This window comes from Saccoglossus kowalevskii, chromosome 22 (genome assembly GCF_978046115.1).
Source record: "Saccoglossus kowalevskii chromosome 22, keSacKowa6.1, whole genome shotgun sequence".
Taxonomy (NCBI): domain Eukaryota; kingdom Metazoa; phylum Hemichordata; class Enteropneusta; family Harrimaniidae; genus Saccoglossus; species Saccoglossus kowalevskii.
This window is the reverse complement of record NC_140662.1, coordinates 8,216,901-8,235,767: the sequence shown is the minus strand read 5'-3', so window position 1 is coordinate 8,235,767 and position 18,867 is coordinate 8,216,901. Positions and strand designations below refer to the sequence as shown.

The 18,867-nt window shown below is 36.9% G+C and overlaps 1 protein-coding gene across 2 annotated transcripts; it reads right to left on the bottom strand.

Annotated features, from left to right (window-relative positions):
• Positions 1–1,273: 1,273 nt before the first annotated feature.
• Positions 1,274–12,008, bottom strand: LOC146728652 (uncharacterized). Of its 2 annotated transcripts, none has more exons than XM_085496081.1 (2): positions 9,438–12,008; positions 1,274–4,670 (listed from the first exon to the last, which is right to left on the bottom strand). In XM_085496081.1, the coding sequence occupies exons 1-2, from the start codon at positions 9,588–9,590 to the stop codon at positions 3,606–3,608; spliced, it is 1,218 nt and encodes a 405-aa protein (XP_085352207.1). In that variant the 5' UTR covers positions 9,591–12,008; the 3' UTR covers positions 1,274–3,605. The 2 variants fall into 2 exon arrangements, with proteins under 2 accessions (XP_085352207.1, XP_085352208.1); XM_085496082.1 differs by lacking the exon at positions 9,438–12,008 and adding an exon at positions 4,779–4,911.
• Between the last annotated feature and the right edge of the window lie 6,859 nt (positions 12,009–18,867).

Genomic DNA, 18,867 nt, shown 5'->3' with positions numbered 1-18,867 from the left:
ATGAACAGGAGCCGAAAATGAAATAAATAAAAAATATAATTTCTCGCGCCCGCCGACTTGTAAGCGTAAAAAATGTATCACTAATGTGTGTGACTGGTTACAAAAAATGTTGTCTGTGCAATAAGCGATTCATCTACTCGGCCTGCCATAGATAATTTTACATATTCCACTATAAAGCTATATTTTATATCAGGGAATTTGTCTATAATTAATTGATGGAAGTTGTAGGAGAATCCAGGGTATACAACGCCACATGATATATGCATTTAAATGTGCCCAAATGACAAATATTTATCTTTGCCATTCTGGCCGGATATTTCATCAATATCCCGCAAAATATATTTTCACACAGCTGTATTTTTCTAATCTTCACACAATACACTGTAAACTGGCGCTCAGAAGCTGGAGCGATTTTCTGATCGGTTTTGGTAAATTCTTTTTGTTTACCGGTCTGCATAGAGCATAGTATATGTTTCGTGGTGTCATGAAAACCTGTGAAATTAATGGTTGAAAAATAATTAAAGAATAGAATCATTAATTTAACTATTTCAGGTCATGTGTTTTCACATATAATAATTTCTATATATAATACTTATGACGAAGATTTTAGCAAATTGAAATTTACGTTCTATAGAAATTAATTTCATTTTATACAAATACAAAAATAAATCAGCCAGGGCTTCGTTGATTTGTACTGATCAATTGAGATGATCTTACATGGATTTTAATGATTAAAATTAAACATAATTTGTCTGAGGAATACACGGTGCCCGAAAAGAGTGTCGTGTCGTAATGTGAAGCTTGACCATTAGGTACAGTTTATGAGAGTAGCTTTAATCCAACCTCACAGTATATATTCACTTTGTCGTTTATTCAGTGTGTCAGCATCTTGTATTCTCTGTTTTTGTCACATTACCTCAAACCCTGCAAAGGGGAGTGTGCAAGAAGTCATGGGAAGAAACGGTGTGCATTGCCATGTAATAACTGTCATAAAATCATAAAGGTAATTTACAGGTCATACCTGTTTTTGACCTGCAATACCTAATAACATCATCCTGCATCCCAGGCCAATAGAACTGAGTTGCTTATCTATATGTATCTTCTTAGCACCAAGACGACCTGCCATAAATGACTCATGAGCAAGTGATAGTACTTGATCACGGCAACACAATGGTACTGTGATAGGTATATTTGATGGTTAAAACCTTTCACTTAGGTAACCGGGATTCGGTCGTTTCCACGCTAGGCTGACAAAAGACACACACAAGCTTCGTTCATGTTCCCGAAACGATTCTCTGCCAAGTCCCTCGTTTTCACTCGAGACAGCATTAAATCACTCTTTATTTCTTGTCACTCCTTAACCAATTACAATCAGTATAAGAGACTCCAAGGCCTTTCCTTCCAACAAACAACCAATCACATGAAAGTTTTACACATCATAATCAATTAATTACTCGTCAAGCTGTCTAGAGAAAACATTTCTATACATTGTCAACGCTAACTAATATTGATGGGGTAATAATCTCGCACTAACATTCCACCAAGATACTACCTTTTTTAAACTCGCAAACAACATTGGTTTAGAATTACAGCTACTGTCTTGTATCTTAAAAACTGCAGAGTCATAAGATGTTTTTGGTTGATTTCGACCAGCTCGCCATCTGGTCTTGTCATTAACCTTTATCAGTATATGTCATGACAACCACTGTCAAACTGACTGAAATATAAATCATGATACAACCCCCTGTTTTACATTCTGCATGTTCTCCGAACATACCGTTCCAATACCAAGGATGTCATCACATTTATATTTCACACCTCAAATACATCAACAATTGTTAAGCAAGTAAAATACACTCTAATATAACAAAATACATAGTTTCAAATGAGTAAATACAATGATTACATATGGTAATTATAAATTCAAATAAAAAGCTATAAATTTAAACACTACTGTTATGATTCTAAAATACAATAGTTATATATATTTAAATAAAAAGATTATGAAGTTAAATACATTGGTTATATTTTCGAATATCCTACTCTATCAAGGAGAGGTGCCAGCACTTCACTTGCTATCCCAATTATTCAGTATTGGGTTCCCTATCTACTGCATACTAATAATATCCCTGGGAATCTCGGTATATACTTCAGATAGACCTACCAATAATCTATAATGATTCCCTACCCCTTCCACAGCCATGCACTTACTATCTTTCCACTTTGGTATCTTAACGGCTTTGGGCAAAGGAATTACACGTTCTACACCATGAAATTTGTATTTTAAATCACCCCATTCGATATTCAACACGGACGAAATTATACCACGTTCAACTGTTAAATTCTCGATCACGGGTCGCTTTGCAAAGGCCAAATGGCTCGGAGACACGTACAGGGTCATAACATTTACCAAGACATACAGCTTGTCATTGGATATCTCTAAAATTAACTTAGTACGGGGCAATTTAGGTGCACGATACATTATAGAGCGATTACGATAACACTTGCACAATCGAATAACCGCCAATATTAATAAGAATCCTGAACACATTAAAATCAGAATTAACGTTTCATTTCGAAGTTGGATCATGGAACTCTTCAAATCTCGCAAGGGGTGGTCCGTAATTAACTCGTCTACTGGCAAATATAACGTTTTAGCCCGGGCCCTGGGAAGGGTTGCAATCAATATGCTCAAAGTTCTCACCTTACAAACTGTATATACTGACAAAATCAGTGACCCTGTGCTTATAATAGCCAGAATGGTTTCAATTATAGTAATAGTTTTGACTTCCAAAAACGGTAAGGCAGGGGTTTCATCCGTAATGTCGCTAAATAATTTGTCTACTTTTGAATAATAAATTGGTTTATTTTTTCTTAATAAATCTGCCGTTCTGTTTAAATCTACCACCAAACGTGCATCAGAACGTACAATTTCCTCGAAATTCCCTCTGTTAATGGTGATGTTAGGGAGTTGTACTCGCCACGGGTTTTCATACATCGATTCCCCCGTAATTTCTGTCAAATCATCTGGGTCATAAAAGGGTATTAAGAATGGCAAATTTACCGGATGCAGAAACGTGGGGGCCTCGTCTTCTGTGCAACTGGTTAACAATGGCGATACATAGAGATTGTCGGATTTTATAGCGCATCCACAGGGCAATTTAATTATACACATTGTACAACCTTCAATAGGCTCAGGGCTTTTATCCCCGCATGCTATTAACCATTTAGTATCATTGCTATTTACCAAAATATTCCCCTGTCCGATTTCGAGAATCTTAGGGTCGTATACTGGGTTGAGTATTAAATCTATTTTACATGTGTTACGAATTTCCTCTTTATTATCATAGAACAAGGCCTTCGTACACGACGACTTACGCATATTTATCATGGTAATCACAGAGGGACAATCTTTTACTGTCAGACCAGTACAAGACGAAATTTGGTCTGCACTCATTTCAACGTAGTAAGTTTCATCTTCATTAACCCCAAAATACTCTGCAACTGACGTTACCTTCGTGCGCCCGTTCTTTGCTGTATTATTGTCGAAATGCTGAGGTTTATCACCTAAATCATAAGGGAGGGGCATAGGCATGACTATCACTTTATACACTTCGAATATGTCGTTTTTTTATAGTAATGGGGATTCCAACCTTTATGTACACATTATTGTCTGTACGCCGAAATGTCACTCTCGCATTATGGTAATAATAATTCAAATTCGTGTATGCTATATCAAAATTAGGATATTTCTTTCGTAGTTTCTTTCGCACTGCCCTTAAAGCATCCCCTAACACTCTCGGTCCTATCAACTGCAAAGGTAACCTTTCTTGTAATAACACGTCAATCGAACTCACCCTACGTTGTGTCTCCCTTTCAAGTAACTGTAACGCTTGTAGGCGTTGAATAGCATATCGAAACATTAAATGTGTGGATCGCCGTTCATAATTTAATTCTTTTTCTAACGCCTCTTGATTTAGTTCCATTCTGTTCAAGCGCTTTCTCCATTGCGATAAATCAGATACGATCGAATAAATGGCCTCATGATTTTCCTTAATCCCATTCAGAGCATTCCCTATTCTTTTATTCGTTGTGAAAACATATGAGTTTAAATCATCTTCGTACGCAACAATTTGATCTGTCATAACCTCGGTGGAACTTTCCAATGCCGCTACATGCCGTCTCAAAATATTTACGTCGTTCGACGTGGCCGTTCCGAATAAAGATTTCGATACCTTCCCTACAAAGTCTAATAATCCCCTCTTCTGCCGTTCATTTCCCAACTTCCTTTTCTCTATCTTTGGAAATAACACTCGAATCGCTCGTTCATCTCTCGAAATATGATACATATAGAACTTATTCTGTTGTTCGACTAACTTCAAAGTTTCCCCGTATTCCTCACAAAACTTCGGAATGAGGTGAACTGTTTCATTCGAACATAATGACTCATTCACACTCATCATAGGAATATCTAAATAAGGTATTGCGAACGTATGATGCCAGTACGTTAGGCTGTTATCGATGTTTGCTACCCGTTCAAACAATACTCCATAATTGGGGCGCAGAACATAATCTCTCATCTGCACAGACGGTTTCCATCGTACGACCAGTAATACACTAATAAATATCAACGCTATTCTCATCTTGACATCAATTTCTCGGGAGACGCACTATAAATTAGTAATGAAATGAAAAGAAAGGGGTATGACACATGATAAATGAAAAATTCGTGGCCAATTCTCAATTTGCGTGGTCGAATGGTAGAATTAAGTACCCACCTAAAGCGTTTCCTATGTTCTCATCAAATTGTCCATGGCGTCACCGCCCGGCGTCTTCATGAAAGTGTGACCCCCAACACCAAACCCGTACGTAGCTATAGTGCGGACATAACACTTCCATGTAATTTAAACTTAGGCTTTATCATGGATTCTTTCCACGCTCCTTGAGAAATGGTCTCGTATGAATGAATTCGTTAAGTTTTGTCGTTAGTAATGAAATGATGTGCGTCCCAGGGCCTAAATAACACTCGTCTTGTCACACACTAATCTCTTTTTAATATACTTCTAAACCATTAATCAACTTTTCCCGCCTTCTTTTATTCGCTCTTGTCGATCCCATAAGGGGTATCGGATGGTCTTCTAAAAATAATCTCGCCTGTTCGTTTAAATTCTCATAACATTCCCAAGAATTTTGATCTTTTGGGTACCCCACCCATTTAATAAGATACTCTTTTCTGCCGTTCTTTAGCCTACCCTTAATAATCTTTTCGATACCAAAATATCCGCTATTCTTACTATTCATCTCTGTGTCTCTGGGCCCTACCGAATCATTTTCTCCTTCGGGTATATCATCTAAATTAGGAACATTTTCTCCAGGAATTTCCGTTTGAGTGGACGGGGGTTCACTTTGCATTTCCGTACCCCTCTCATCAGCATTCACGATTTCAAACTCAGGGGCTTCCTCAAATATATCTCCTTCATTTTGTTCTTCGCGTAAAGCTCCGCGTTTCAGTCTGTTTACATGAACTATATTTTTAAATATTTTCCCATCGCATACGCGTTGCAATCGAAAGTTCACGGGAGATACTTTTTCGAACGTGCGATATGGGCCGTGCCACCGATGTTCTAGTTTTTTACTCAATCCCGATGTTGCTTTAGGCGTGTACAAATAAACAATATCCCCAACTTGGAACGTACTTTCTTTCGCTCTTCTGTCAAAATAATATTTCATTTTTTCTTGATTAGCCTCAATGCATTTTAAAGCAGTCTCATGGGCAACCTTTAATTTTTCCTTCAGTAATTCCGCATAATCTCGGGGTACTTTATTCTCTTGTTCTGGTTCTAATAACACTGTGTCTATTGGCAACGTCGCCCGTCTCCCATATGTTAAGTAAAACGGTGTTTCTTGAATCGTTTCCTGTTTAGTTACTCTATACGCAAATAACGCGGCCGGTATAAATACATCCCAATCTTCCTGTCTAGAGTCGCAAAACATACTTAATATTTGAATTAATGTTTGATTAAAACGTTCCGTATTCGCGTTACATTGTGGATTATATGGCGTCGTGTTTGCTTTTCTGATTCCAAACATTTGGCAGGTCGCTTTGATTACTTCCGACAAGAAATTTTGACCCCTGTCTGACAAGAGACATCTTGGTGCTCCGTACCTGCATATAATTTCATCAAATAGAATCCTAGCTGTTGTTCGAGCATTCATGTTTTCCGTCGCGAACGCCTCGGCCCATTTCGTAAAATAATCAGTAAACACAATAATATACCGATTTCCCGCCCGAGTTTTATGCATGGGCCCAATAAAATCAACTCCGACCCTATGCCAAGGGGCTTCTATTTTTAACGGTATCAAGGGGGCCTTGGAGCGTAGTTTAGGAGATTTCCTAGTGGCGCAATCTACACACGTAGACACCCAACTATGGATTTCAGAAGCCATCTTTGGCCAATAATAACGCTGCCTGATTGAAGCATAAGTTCTTGCAAACCCAAAATGACCTGCCGTTACTTCATTGTGAAATTGTTCTAAAACGCGATTTCTTAATTTATGCGGAATGACTAACTGTTTTACGCAATCCTGTTCTTTACTAAATTTACCCTTGGGGAACCAGAGGTGATATAATTTTCCATTCTCCATAACATATTCGTCTCTAGTATATGCTAATATTCGTGCCTTGCGCGGTTCAGGCGGTAGGGTCCCGTTTATTAAATAATCTATTATTTGGCTTATCTCTGGGTCGGCTCGTTGCATTTCGCTAACATTACACCAGCCTGTTTCTGCAGGCGTTCCACCGACTACATTTTCTTCACAATATACGTCTACTGTTCCTTCATTATTAATTTCCGGTTGGACTTTATCAGTCACTAAGGATACTATTCCAATCAAATCATCGTCCTCCTCTAATTCTGTGATCGTTTGGGGCCCCTCATAGGTACGTCTAGACAATGCATCCGCGTTTTGGTGAACCTTACCGGGCCTATGTACAACTTCAAAATCATACTGTTGTAGGGCAATGACCCACCTTCCGATTCGGCCCTTAGGTCTTACTAACCCAAATATATACTTTAAACTTGAGTGATCTGTTATTACCTTGAACTTTGCGTGCCTTAAATACGGGTCGAAGTATTTAATTCCTACCACTACGGCCAAAGCCTCTAATTGTGTTATAGGATAATTACGCTCTGCCGGGGTCAACGCCCGCCCGCCATACGCAATAACTCTCTCACGTCCGTCTTGTATTTGCGATAAAATAAAACCGATGGCTTGGCCAGAGGCGTCGCAACTTAATATAAATGGCTTCTCAAAATCGGGGTATGCCAATATAGGCGGATTTGTTAGCGCTTCTTTCAGCTGTTCGAATGCCTGTTGACATTCTTCCGTCCATTCAAACGCAATATTTTTGCTAGTCATTGCATTCAAAGGCCTGGCTATTTTCGCATATTGGAACACTAACTTTTTATAATAATTACAAATACCTAAGAATCCTCTCAAACTTCTTACATCACGTGGAACGGGGAAATCCCTTATGGCTGCACATTTTTCTGGATCTGCTCTGATACCATCCTTACTTATCACGTGATCTAAATAATTAACCTCTCTACACGCAAAATTACATTTTGATAACTTCAGTTTTAAGTTAGCCTTTCTTAACCTTTGGAATATTTGATTCAGGTCCCCCAAATGTTTCTCAAAAGTATCGGAAAATACGATTATATCATCTAGATAAACTAAACAACTTTTCCAATTCAATCCCCTAAGCACAATATTCATGAGCCGTTGAAATGAATGTCCACTCCCAGCGACTCCCATCGGACATCGGTTAAATTGATAATTCCCAGCATGGGTCGTAAATGTAGTGAGTTCACGACTATCTGGGTGTAGGTCTAATTGGAAATATCCACTTTTTAGATCAAGCGTCGAAAAATATTTGGGTTTGGCTATTCCTAAAGAGTCAAAACAATCTACTATTAAGGGTAACGGGTATGGCTCTAATTTTGTGATTGCATTCAACTTCCTATAGTCGACACAGAATCGATAAGCACCCCCAGGTTTCGTAACCAAGACAACCGGAAAACTCCATTCCGAAACAGAAGGTGAAATTATATCTTCAGATAACATATCATTAATTTGTTTTTCAATCTCCGATCTTTTTTGAGGAGTGACCCTGTATGGCCGACAACTAATTGGGTCGGGGTCGCCTACTAATCTTATTCTATGTTGGATTAATTTTGTGTGACCCATGTGTCCTGCAATTTCGGCAAATATATCTCCATTCATATTTAGGAATTTCCTTAACCTTTCTTTTTGTTCAGAGTTTAAATCTGCCCTCGCCATGTCAATATTGAAAGGGTTTACTGTTTCACTAGGGTGATCATCGTACTTGAACTCATTCAAACTTAAGTGCTCCCCCTCTGAGCCGACGTTAATTATGCCAGTATCCGGGGTCAAACATTGTATCATTCCAACTTTAATGCCTCGAGGAATTTGAATTTCTGTGTCTAACGGATTCATTACTCTAATTGGCACTTTATTCTTATGTATTTCAAAAATGCCTTTTGCAGTCAATAACCCGTACTTAGATAAATTATTCACGCACTTATTTTCTGCAATTATTCCGTTTGGATAATGATATCGAGTTTTACAAGTCATAATTTGCTGTGTCTTGGGAGGAATTGTAATACTATTTTGTGTCCATATTGGCGACTTCGGTCTCAAATGAAACTTTCGGGATGAGAAATCAATAACTGCTTTATGTTCCGCTAGAAAGTCTGCTCCAATTATCACATTACTTTTTGTATAGTCGACAATGTGGAAAGGAATAGTCACTTTCTGACCCGCTATTTCTGCCCTAACATAGATTCGACCCCTGAGCGGAACTATTTGACCGTTCACAGTACGTGCTGAACTTCGAAGGGGGGGATATATTTTACGATTTCTCAAGTTTGGAAAGTTTCGTATGAAACTTCTTGAAATAACTGAAATCTCAGCTCCCGTGTCTACCAATGCCCATACATAATCATTATCTAATTTTACTTTAATTACATTATTTCTATAGATATCGGTTGATACTGAACACAAAAGAGGGCTGTCTACCATTCTTTTCTTATGGCTAGTCAGTCTATTCTCCGCCCTTACTAAAATAGACTTTTTGGGTTTAAATTACCCCCTTGTTTTTCGTTATCACAATTTTTAGCAATATGGCCTTTCGCCCCACAACTATAACAAATTATATCTTTCGAATTCCCTTTTTGTGCTTCCCTTCGACACTCCCTTGCCCTATGACCTCTTTTGCCACAATTATAACAATTTCCACTGAAATAATTTCCACGGCTGTAACAGCCGGCTGCTGAATGACCCTGCTTATTACAAACGCCACATACCGGAATTGTATTGAATTGTCTACCTTGGTAAGTTAGGTTTGAACCAACCTGACTCTCTGGTCCCTGGAACTGCTGCGGGCTGTATACGTACTGCGGTCGATGTTGTTGTAATAATTGTTCAGTTTTCTGTGCTAACCTTTCCACGCTGAATTCAATCGCTGATAGATCTGCGCCATTCTTTTTTTTCTCGCCTTCCTGCATCTGACAAGCTATCTCACTCAGTCTGGCTCTTCGTCTCGCTTCATCAATGGTTTGAGGTTGATGGACAATCACCTGACTCTTGATGTCATTCCGTAACCCGGCGCGAAAATAACGTAATTGTTCTTCGGGCGTTTTACGAAGTCGGGCACAACGCGACTTGATATTTGCCGCGTAATCTTCTACGGATTCGTCGGCCCCTTGCTTTCGCTCAGACAGTTCTTGTTCTAGTATCCAGTCTAATAGAAAATTATATCCACGTAGTCCAATTAAGGCCAGACTTTTATTGTCCCTTGTTTCTCGAACCCGCCGAATGAACAGGAGCCGAAAATGAAATAAATAAAAAATATAATTTCTCGCGCCCGCCGACTTGTAAGCGTAAAAAATGTATCACTAATGTGTGTGACTGGTTACAAAAAAAAATGTTGTCTGTGCAATAAGCGATTCATCTACTCGGCCTGCCATAGATAATTTTACATATTCCACTATAAAGCTATATTTTATATCAGGGAATTTGTCTATAATTAATTGATGGAAGTTGTAGGAGAATCCAGGGTATACAACGCCACATGATATATGCATTTAAATGTGCCCAAATGACAAATATTTATCTTTGCCAATCTGGCCGGATATTTCATCAATATCCCGCAAAATATATTTTCACACAGCTGTATTTTTCTAATCTTCACACAATACACTGTAAACTGGCGCTTAGAAGCTGGAGCGATTTTCTGATCGGTTTTGGTAAATTCTTTTTGTTTACCGGTCTGCATAGAGCATAGTATATGTTTCGTGGTGTCATAAAAACCTGTGAAATTAATGGTTGAAAAATAATTAAAGAATAGAATCATTAATTTAACTATTTCAGGTCATGTGTTTTCACACATAATAATTTCTATATATAATACTTATGACGAAGATTTTAGCAAATTGAAATTTACGTTCTATAGAAATTAATTTCATTTTATACAAATACAAAAATAAATCAGCCAGGGCTTCGTTGATTTGTACTGATCAATTGAGATGATCTTACATGGATTTTAATGATTAAAATTAGACATAATTTGTCTGAGGAATACACGGTGCCCGAAAAGAGTGTCGTGTCGTAATGTGAAGCTTGACCATTAGGTACAGTTTATGAGAGTAGCTTTAATCCAACCTCACAGTATATATTTACTTTGTCGTTTATTCAGTGTGTCAGCATCTTGTATTCTCTGTTTTTGTCACATTACCTCAAACCCTGCAAATGGGAGTGTGCAAGAAGTCATGGGAAGAAACGGTGTGCATTGCCATGTAATAACTGTCATAAAATCATAAAGGTAATTTACAGGTCATACCTGTTTTTGACCTGCAATACCTAATAACATCATCCTGCATCCCAGGCCAATAGAACTGAGTTGCTTATCTATATGTATCTTCTTAGCACCAAGACGACCTGCCATAAATGACTCATGAGCAAGTGATAGTACTTGATCACGGCAACACAATGGTACAACTAATTTGGAACACACACGTCCCCTATCTACACGAGGTGAGTGAAACTCTCCATACATCAGCCCCCTTTAGTGAATTCATTCATTGTGCTTTCTGTGCTTTTTTTCTTGTAATTACTTTGAGAGGCATTGAAGCCCGGAACTTCAACTTGATATTTTTTGTGTATGTCTCTAGCAGTGAAAGAACACCCTGTTCAGTGCGCGTTTTCTGGGTGCCCTATCTTTGGCAATAAGCAGGCCGTACACTGTGACACAGTAATATTTACATGCTTAACTTAAAACAATTAAACAAATGACACAACATTACTAATATCACTTCTAATATATCACCTTTCCCAATTGCAGTTTTTTTTATTTAAATTTCATCACTGAATTGTTTTAATATCCCCTAAACAGACTGTAGTGCTCTTCATAAAACCAGGGAATAAAAACTGTTTATTGCTATTTTAAACATGTGTACGACCAGCATAAACAATGGTATCAGTGCGTTTAGAAGGTGGTGGATTTTATGATAAGTTGTGGTAAATATTTTTGATGACGTGTGTAGAGACAGAATAGTTAATGGTTGGCAAAATATTATGGAACGGAATCATTAATTTAACTATATGAAATCAGTTATTGTCACATTTCGAAAAATAAAACAGTTTTCGTTTTAGCCAATAGAAAATCCTATCCACGTAGTCCAATTAAGGCCAGACTTTTATTATCCCTTGTTTCGCGAACCCGCCGAATGAACAGGAGCCGAAAATGAAATAAATGAAAATATAATTTTCCGCGCCCGCCGAATTGTAAGCGTAAAAAATGTATCACTAATGTGTGTGACTGGTTACAAAAAAAATGTTGTCTGTGCAATAAGCGATTCATCTACTCGGCCTGCCATAGACAATTTTACATATTCCACTATAAAGCTATATTTTATATCAGGGAATTTGTCTATAATTAATTGATGGAAGTTGTAGGGGAATCCAGGGTATACAACGCCACATGATATATGCATTTAAATGTGCCCAAATGACAAATATTTATCTTTGCCATTCTGGCCGGATATTTCATCAATATCCCGCAAAATATATTTTCACACAGCTGTATTTTTCTAATCTTCACACAATACACTGTAAACTGGCGCTTAGAAGCTGGAGCGATTTTCTGATCGGTTTTGGTAAATTCTTTTTGTTTACCTGTCTGCATAGAGCATAGTATATGTTTCGTGGTGTCATGAAAACCTGTGAAATTAATGGTTGAAAAATAATTAAAGAATAGAATCATTAATTTAACTATTTCAGGTCATGTGTTTTCACATATAATAATTTCTATATATAATACTTATGACGAAGATTTTAGCAAATTGAAATTTACGTTCTATAGAAATTAATTTCATTTTATACAAATACAAAAATAAATCAGCCAGGGCTTCGTTGATTTGTACTGATCAATTGAGATGATCTTACATGGATTTTAATGATTAAAATTAAACATAATTTGTCTGAGGAATACACGGTGCCCGAAAAGAGTGTCGTGTCGTAATGTGAAGCTTGACCATTAGGTACAGTTTATGAGAGTAGCTTTAATCCAACCTCACAGTATATATTTACTTTGTCGTTTATTCAGTGTGTCAGCATCTTGTATTCTCTGTTTTTGTCACATTACCTCAAACCCTGCAAAAGGGAGTGTGCAAGAAGTCATGGGAAGAAACGGTGTGCATTGCCATTTGATAACTGTCATAAAAGTAATTTACAGGTAATACCTGTTTTTGACCTGCAATACATAATAACATCATCCTGCATCCCAGGCCAATAGAACTGAGTTGCTTATCTATATGTATCTTAGCACCAAGACGACCTGCCATAAATGACTCATGAGCAAGTGATAGTACTTGATCACGGCAACACAATGGTACAACTAATTTGAAAACACACACGTCCCCTATCTACATGAGGTGAGTGAAACTCTCTATACATCAGCCCCTTTTAGTGAATTCATTCATTGTGCTTTCTGGGCCTTTTTTCTTGTAATTACTTTGAGAGGCATTGAAGCCAGGAGCTTCAACTTGATATTTTTTGTGTATATGTCTAGCAGTGAAAGAACATCCTGTTCAGTGTGCGTTTTCTGGGTGCCCTATCTTTGGCAATAAGCAGGCCGTACACTGTGACACAGTAATATTTACATGCTTAACTTAAAACAATTAAACAAATGACACAACATTACTAATATCACTTCTAATATATGACCTTTTCCAATTGCAGTTTTTTTTTATTTAATTTTTATCACTGAATTGTTTTAATATCCCCTAAACACACTGTAGTGCTCTTCATAAAACCAGGGAATAAAAACTGTTTACTGCTATTTTAAACATGTGTACGACCAGCATAAACAATGGTATCAGTGCGTTTAGAAGGTGGTAGATTTTATGATAAGTTGTGGTAAATATTTTTGATGACGTGTGTAGAGACAGAATAGTTAATGGTTGGCAAAATATTATGGAACGGAATCATTAATTTAACTATATGAAATCAGTTATTGTCACATTTCGAAAAATAAAACAGTTTTCGTTTTAGCCAATAAAAAATTATATCCACGTAGTCCAATTAAGGCCAGACTTTTATTGTCCCTTGTTTCTCGAACCCGCCGAATGAACAGGAGCCGAAAATGAAATAAATAAAAAATATAATTTCTCGCGCCCGCCGACTTGTAAGCGTAAAAAATGTATCACTAATGTGTGTGACTGGTTACAAAAAAAATGTTGTCTGTGCAATAAGCGATTCATCTCCTCGGCCTGCCATAGATAATTTTACATATTCCACTATAAAGCTATATTTTATATCAGGGAATTTGTCTATAATTAATTGATGGAAGTTGTAGGAGAATCCAGGGTATACAACGCCACATGATATATGCATTTAAATGTGCCCAAATGACAAATATTTATCTTTGCCATTCTGGCCGGATATTTCATCAATATCCCGCAAAATATATTTTCACACAGCTGTATTTTTCTAATCTTCACACAATACACTGTAAACTGGCGCATAGAAGCTGGAGCGATTTTCTGATCGGTTTTGGTAAATTCTTTTTGTTTACCTGTCTGCATAGAGCATAGTATATGTTTCGTGGTGTCATGAAAACCTGTGAAATTAATGGTTGAAAAATAATTAAAGAATAGAATCATTAATTTAACTATTTCAGGTCATGTGTTTTCACATATAATAATTTCTATATATAATACTTATGACGAAGATTTTAGCAAATTGAAATTTACGTTCTATAGAAATTAATTTCATTTTATACAAATACAAAAATAAATCAGCCAGGGCTTCGTCGATTTGTACTGATCAATTGAGATGATCTTACATGGATTTTAATGATTAAAATTAGACATAATTTGTCTGAGGAATACACGGTGCCCGAAAAGAGTGTCGTGTCGTAATGTGAAGCTTGACCATTAGGTACAGTTTATGAGAGTAGCTTTAATCCAACCTCACAGTATATATTTACTTTGTCGTTTATTCAGTGTGTCAGCATCTTGTATTCTCTGTTTTTGTCACATTACCTCAAACCCTGCAAATGGGAGTGTGCAAGAAGTCATGGGAAGAAACGGTGTGCATTGCCATGTAATAACTGTCATAAAATCATAAAGGTAATTTACAGGTCATACCTGTTTTTGACCTGCAATACCTAATAACATCATCCTGCATCCCAGGCCAATAGAACTGAGTTGCTTATCTATATGTATCTTCTTAGCACCAAGACGACCTGCCATAAATGACTCATGAGCAAGTGATAGTACTTGATCACGGCAACACAATGGTACAACTAATTTGAAAACACACACGTCCCCTATCTACATGAGGTGAGTGAAACTCTCTATACATCAGCCCCTTTTAGTGAATTCATCCATTGTGCTTTCTGTGCTTTTTTTCTTGTAATTACTTTGAGAGGCATTGAAGCCAGGAGCTTCAACTTGATATTTTTTGTGTATATGTCTAGCAGTGAAAAACATCCTGTTCAGTGTGCGTTTTCTGGGTGCCCTATCTTTGGCAATAAGCAGGCCGTACACTGTGACACAGTAATATTTACATGCTTAACTTAAAACAATTAAACAAATGACACAACATTACTAATATCACTTCTAATATATGACCTTTTCCAATTGCAGTTTTTTTTAATTTAATTTTTATCACTGAATTGTTTTAATATCCCCTAAACACACTGTAGTGCTCTTCATAAAACCAGGGAATAAAAACTGTTTACTGCTATTTTAAACATGTGCACGACCAGCATAAACAATGGTGTCAGTGCGTTTAGAAGGTGGGTGGATTTTTTGTTCAGTTGTGGTAAATATTTGTTATTGATGACGTGTGTAGAGACAGAATAGTTAATGGTTGGCAAATTATTATGAACGGAATCATTAATTTAACTATATGAAATCAGTTATTCTCACATTTCGAAAAATAATAAAACAGTTTTCGTTTTTGCCAATAGAAAATTATATCCACGTAGTCCAATTAAGGCCAGACTTTTATTATCCCTTGTTTCGCGAACCCTCCGAATTAACAGGAGCCGAAAATGAAATAAAAATATAATTTCTCGCGCCCGCCGACTTATAAGCGTAAAAAATAAAAATGCTAAAAAAAATATTATTTTTATCTTCATTTTTTTACCGCCCGCCGGATAACAAATCCAAGTTGCATTTTCGTAGGAGTGTCATGATCAAAGTACCAAAGTCTCGCAAAGATGAGAAACGAGGGATACATGGAATAACATTTTATTTCATTTCTTCTCTCCGATCAATGATCTCACTTACAATTCTTTGAGAATCACACAAATGTAATAGAAAACAATAATTAATGTTATTTCTTTTCCGCCCTCCTCAAAAAAATTGCCTTATAAAAACTCGCGAAACAAGGAATAAAAAAGTCTGGCCTAAGAAAGAGAATGTAGGACATTTCAGCAGAAAAAAATATTACTTGTCTATATCTCTAACTTTCGGATTATTGATGAAAAGCACATCTAATTGCTAAGGAAATTTCACCTTCATACAAATAAAAACATAAATCAGCAGCCATCAAAGGGACACATTTATATGTAACGCCAGGGCTACGTGAACTGGTACTGATCAATAGGAATAATATTATTGAAAAGCAAAGAACCATGCAGCCGCTCTTAACATGACTGTCATTAACACTTTCTGATTCTGCAAGATGTGATACATTTTTAAACGTTACCCGTGACTACACCAACCCATAAATCAAGTTTAAGTAGAAATTATTTAAATAAGGTTATATTTCGTTGATATCCTGGACCAATTTGGTGACACCCGATTCCTATAAAAATGAAAAGATTAGTCCATTTGATGGCTTTATTATATACTGTAAAATCGATTTACTCTGGAATGTGTAGTGTGACGGACATTTCCTACCTCCGCCAAGAGGATGTTGGTTGTGAAGCCCTGTCTTCACTCTGTGACACTGTGTTATCATTACTTATTCTCTAGTTACTTAAATCGGTGATATTTGAGGTTTTTAATAATCGATTGTTGATTATAATTTCGCTTATTTTCTATAGTCATTTTAACAAGATTTTTGCCGCCGGGATTATGTTGCAAATTATTTTCGAGCTTAATGATACTTTCGGATTCTGGATAAAAACATTTATCCAATCGGTGGTTAATTTCGGCCTATCATGTACATTCTTATTCTCGTAACTGTCCTATCATGATAAGCTTAATCCACCAATCGCATTCTTTTAAAATGAAACTTTCCCGCCTGTACTTAAACTATTTAATTGACTGTCGTTAGCCTTGTACGAGTAGTAGCAATAAAGTTAGCCATATCGAACACAGACTGTACTACATCATACAATTCAAAAGATGTAACCAATATATGTGGTTCCTTTAACAGTCTACTCTATTGTTTTACTCACAGACCCTAAATTTCATGTATTTCTGTAAATCTCACAAAATTGTGCTAGGCATTGAATAAATGTTTGCAGAAGCAAAAATAAAAAAAATAACATTAAATCCCTACCTAACTATCTAATCTAAATACACGACATTTTTTTATTTTGACTTATGTAGTTATATCTCTTGTACATAATACGCTTGTAGCTTGTACACTTATACTTACATGTTCTTATTTAATTAGACTTAACGTTCGATTGCATGGATTATATCATGAATTAGCTAATTCACAGTTATGTCTGTGGTTTTTTCATGATTTTGATAGGTAAGCGAATATTCATATTAGAGAAGATGACATCACAGTAGTTTTTTAGCCCTGTCTTACCCGGACGGGTGTAAGACGTTTTGCAGGATGATGTATTACTTCTTGCAATATTAGGGAGTGTGGGATTGTTGAAGCCAACTGCGCTGCAGCACCTGGGAATGCAAACATTTGTTTGAATCTACTACTCCATGGAAAAATGTCCATAATTTCATTAAAACATGCTAAATAAAATTGCCGTTTATTCAGTTTGTCAGCCTTCTGTATTCTATGTTTTTGTCATATTACCTCAAACCCAGCAAATAGAAGTGTGTATAGAATCATGGGAAGCAACGGTGTGCATTGCCATGTGACAACTGTCATAAAGCTGATTGACAGGTCATACTTGTTTTCAACTCTAGAACGACAGTTGGAATCTATCAGGTGTGTTTCAGATTTACATAATAAATGGTGCTTACAACTAGGTTGCCTACGTGACACAGCTGCTAGCAAGATCACATTCTGATTGGCTCATGTGGAAACCCAGGTGGTGTCCCTAAGTCTGGGCCTATAAATTGGACAGACTAAAGACAGTTGAGGACTATCGTTTCAACTATGTATCATGTGTGTTGCTGCTACGATCTTATCAGACAAGTGATACAGGCTCCAACCATCATTCTTTATTGACTGCTCTGCAATATCCTGCTTTAAGCGATGCCCTCCAGAATCGTCGGTCCTTGCAGTGAAAAACAAAAACGCCCAGTGTTCTGTTGGAACATTTCCAATAAGCAGAAGTGAAGTAGGATTGTGAGTCTGATATGGATTAAATTTTAAGTCTAATAAACATGGTTTTGTCAGACCAGCTCGTACTGCTTGGTAGACAGTAAATTGCTTTACACTTTCTCAGCATTAATATTGTTAGGTAGTAGATTTGGGTATAAGAGGGAAAAGCTGACTTGATTTATGAGTACAGAGCGTGAGGAGAGAGAGCGCGAGGAGAGGGATGAGAGAGTAGCCAAAAGAGAGGCTCAAAGCTTGTAAGTTGAAGATGAGGCAATGTAGAGAGAACAAGCCTGTGAAGAAAAAGAGAAAATAACACAGCATGAACTTAAAATGTCGAGAATGCGTACGGAAGCTAATGGTCATAATGGAGGCTTAAAATAGGTGGCACATTCCATTGTTGATCCTAGCGGTCCAAAGCTACACTTGTTTGATGAAACTGGAGACGACATGGAAGCAATTATTTTAATATTTGAGCGATTTGCAGCATGTATGTGTCTCCAGAGTCAATCGATTACAATGTTGTAAAGGCAGCTTTGTTAAAGCCTTATGATATAAATGTAGAAGGTTATAGAAAGAGATTACGAACTAGTAGGACAGAAGGTGCAGAGAACATTTTGCAATTAGGCTTAGATTAAGTAGTTATTTTGGCTAATGGGTAGAGCTGTCCAGAGTTGATAGGAATTTGATGGAGCTAAGGAAATAGTGATGAGAGATAAGTTGATGAGTACTTTTGGTAACGAGTTGTCTATTTTCATAGGTGACAGGTTATCCAAGACAGATAAAGAAATAACTTACTAAGCTCATAAG

What these genes read in the sequence shown, in the direction of transcription:
- LOC146728652 (XM_085496081.1), bottom strand. Translation starts at nt 9,590, where the DNA reads ATGCAGGAAGGCGAGAAAAAAAAGAATGGCGCAGATCTATCAGCGATT. An exon ending in TCCAGGGACCAGAGAGTCAG is followed by an intron (nt 4,671 to 9,437) that starts GTTGGTTCAAAC and finishes ACTAATTTATAG; the next exon opens with TGCGTCTCCCGAGAAATTGA.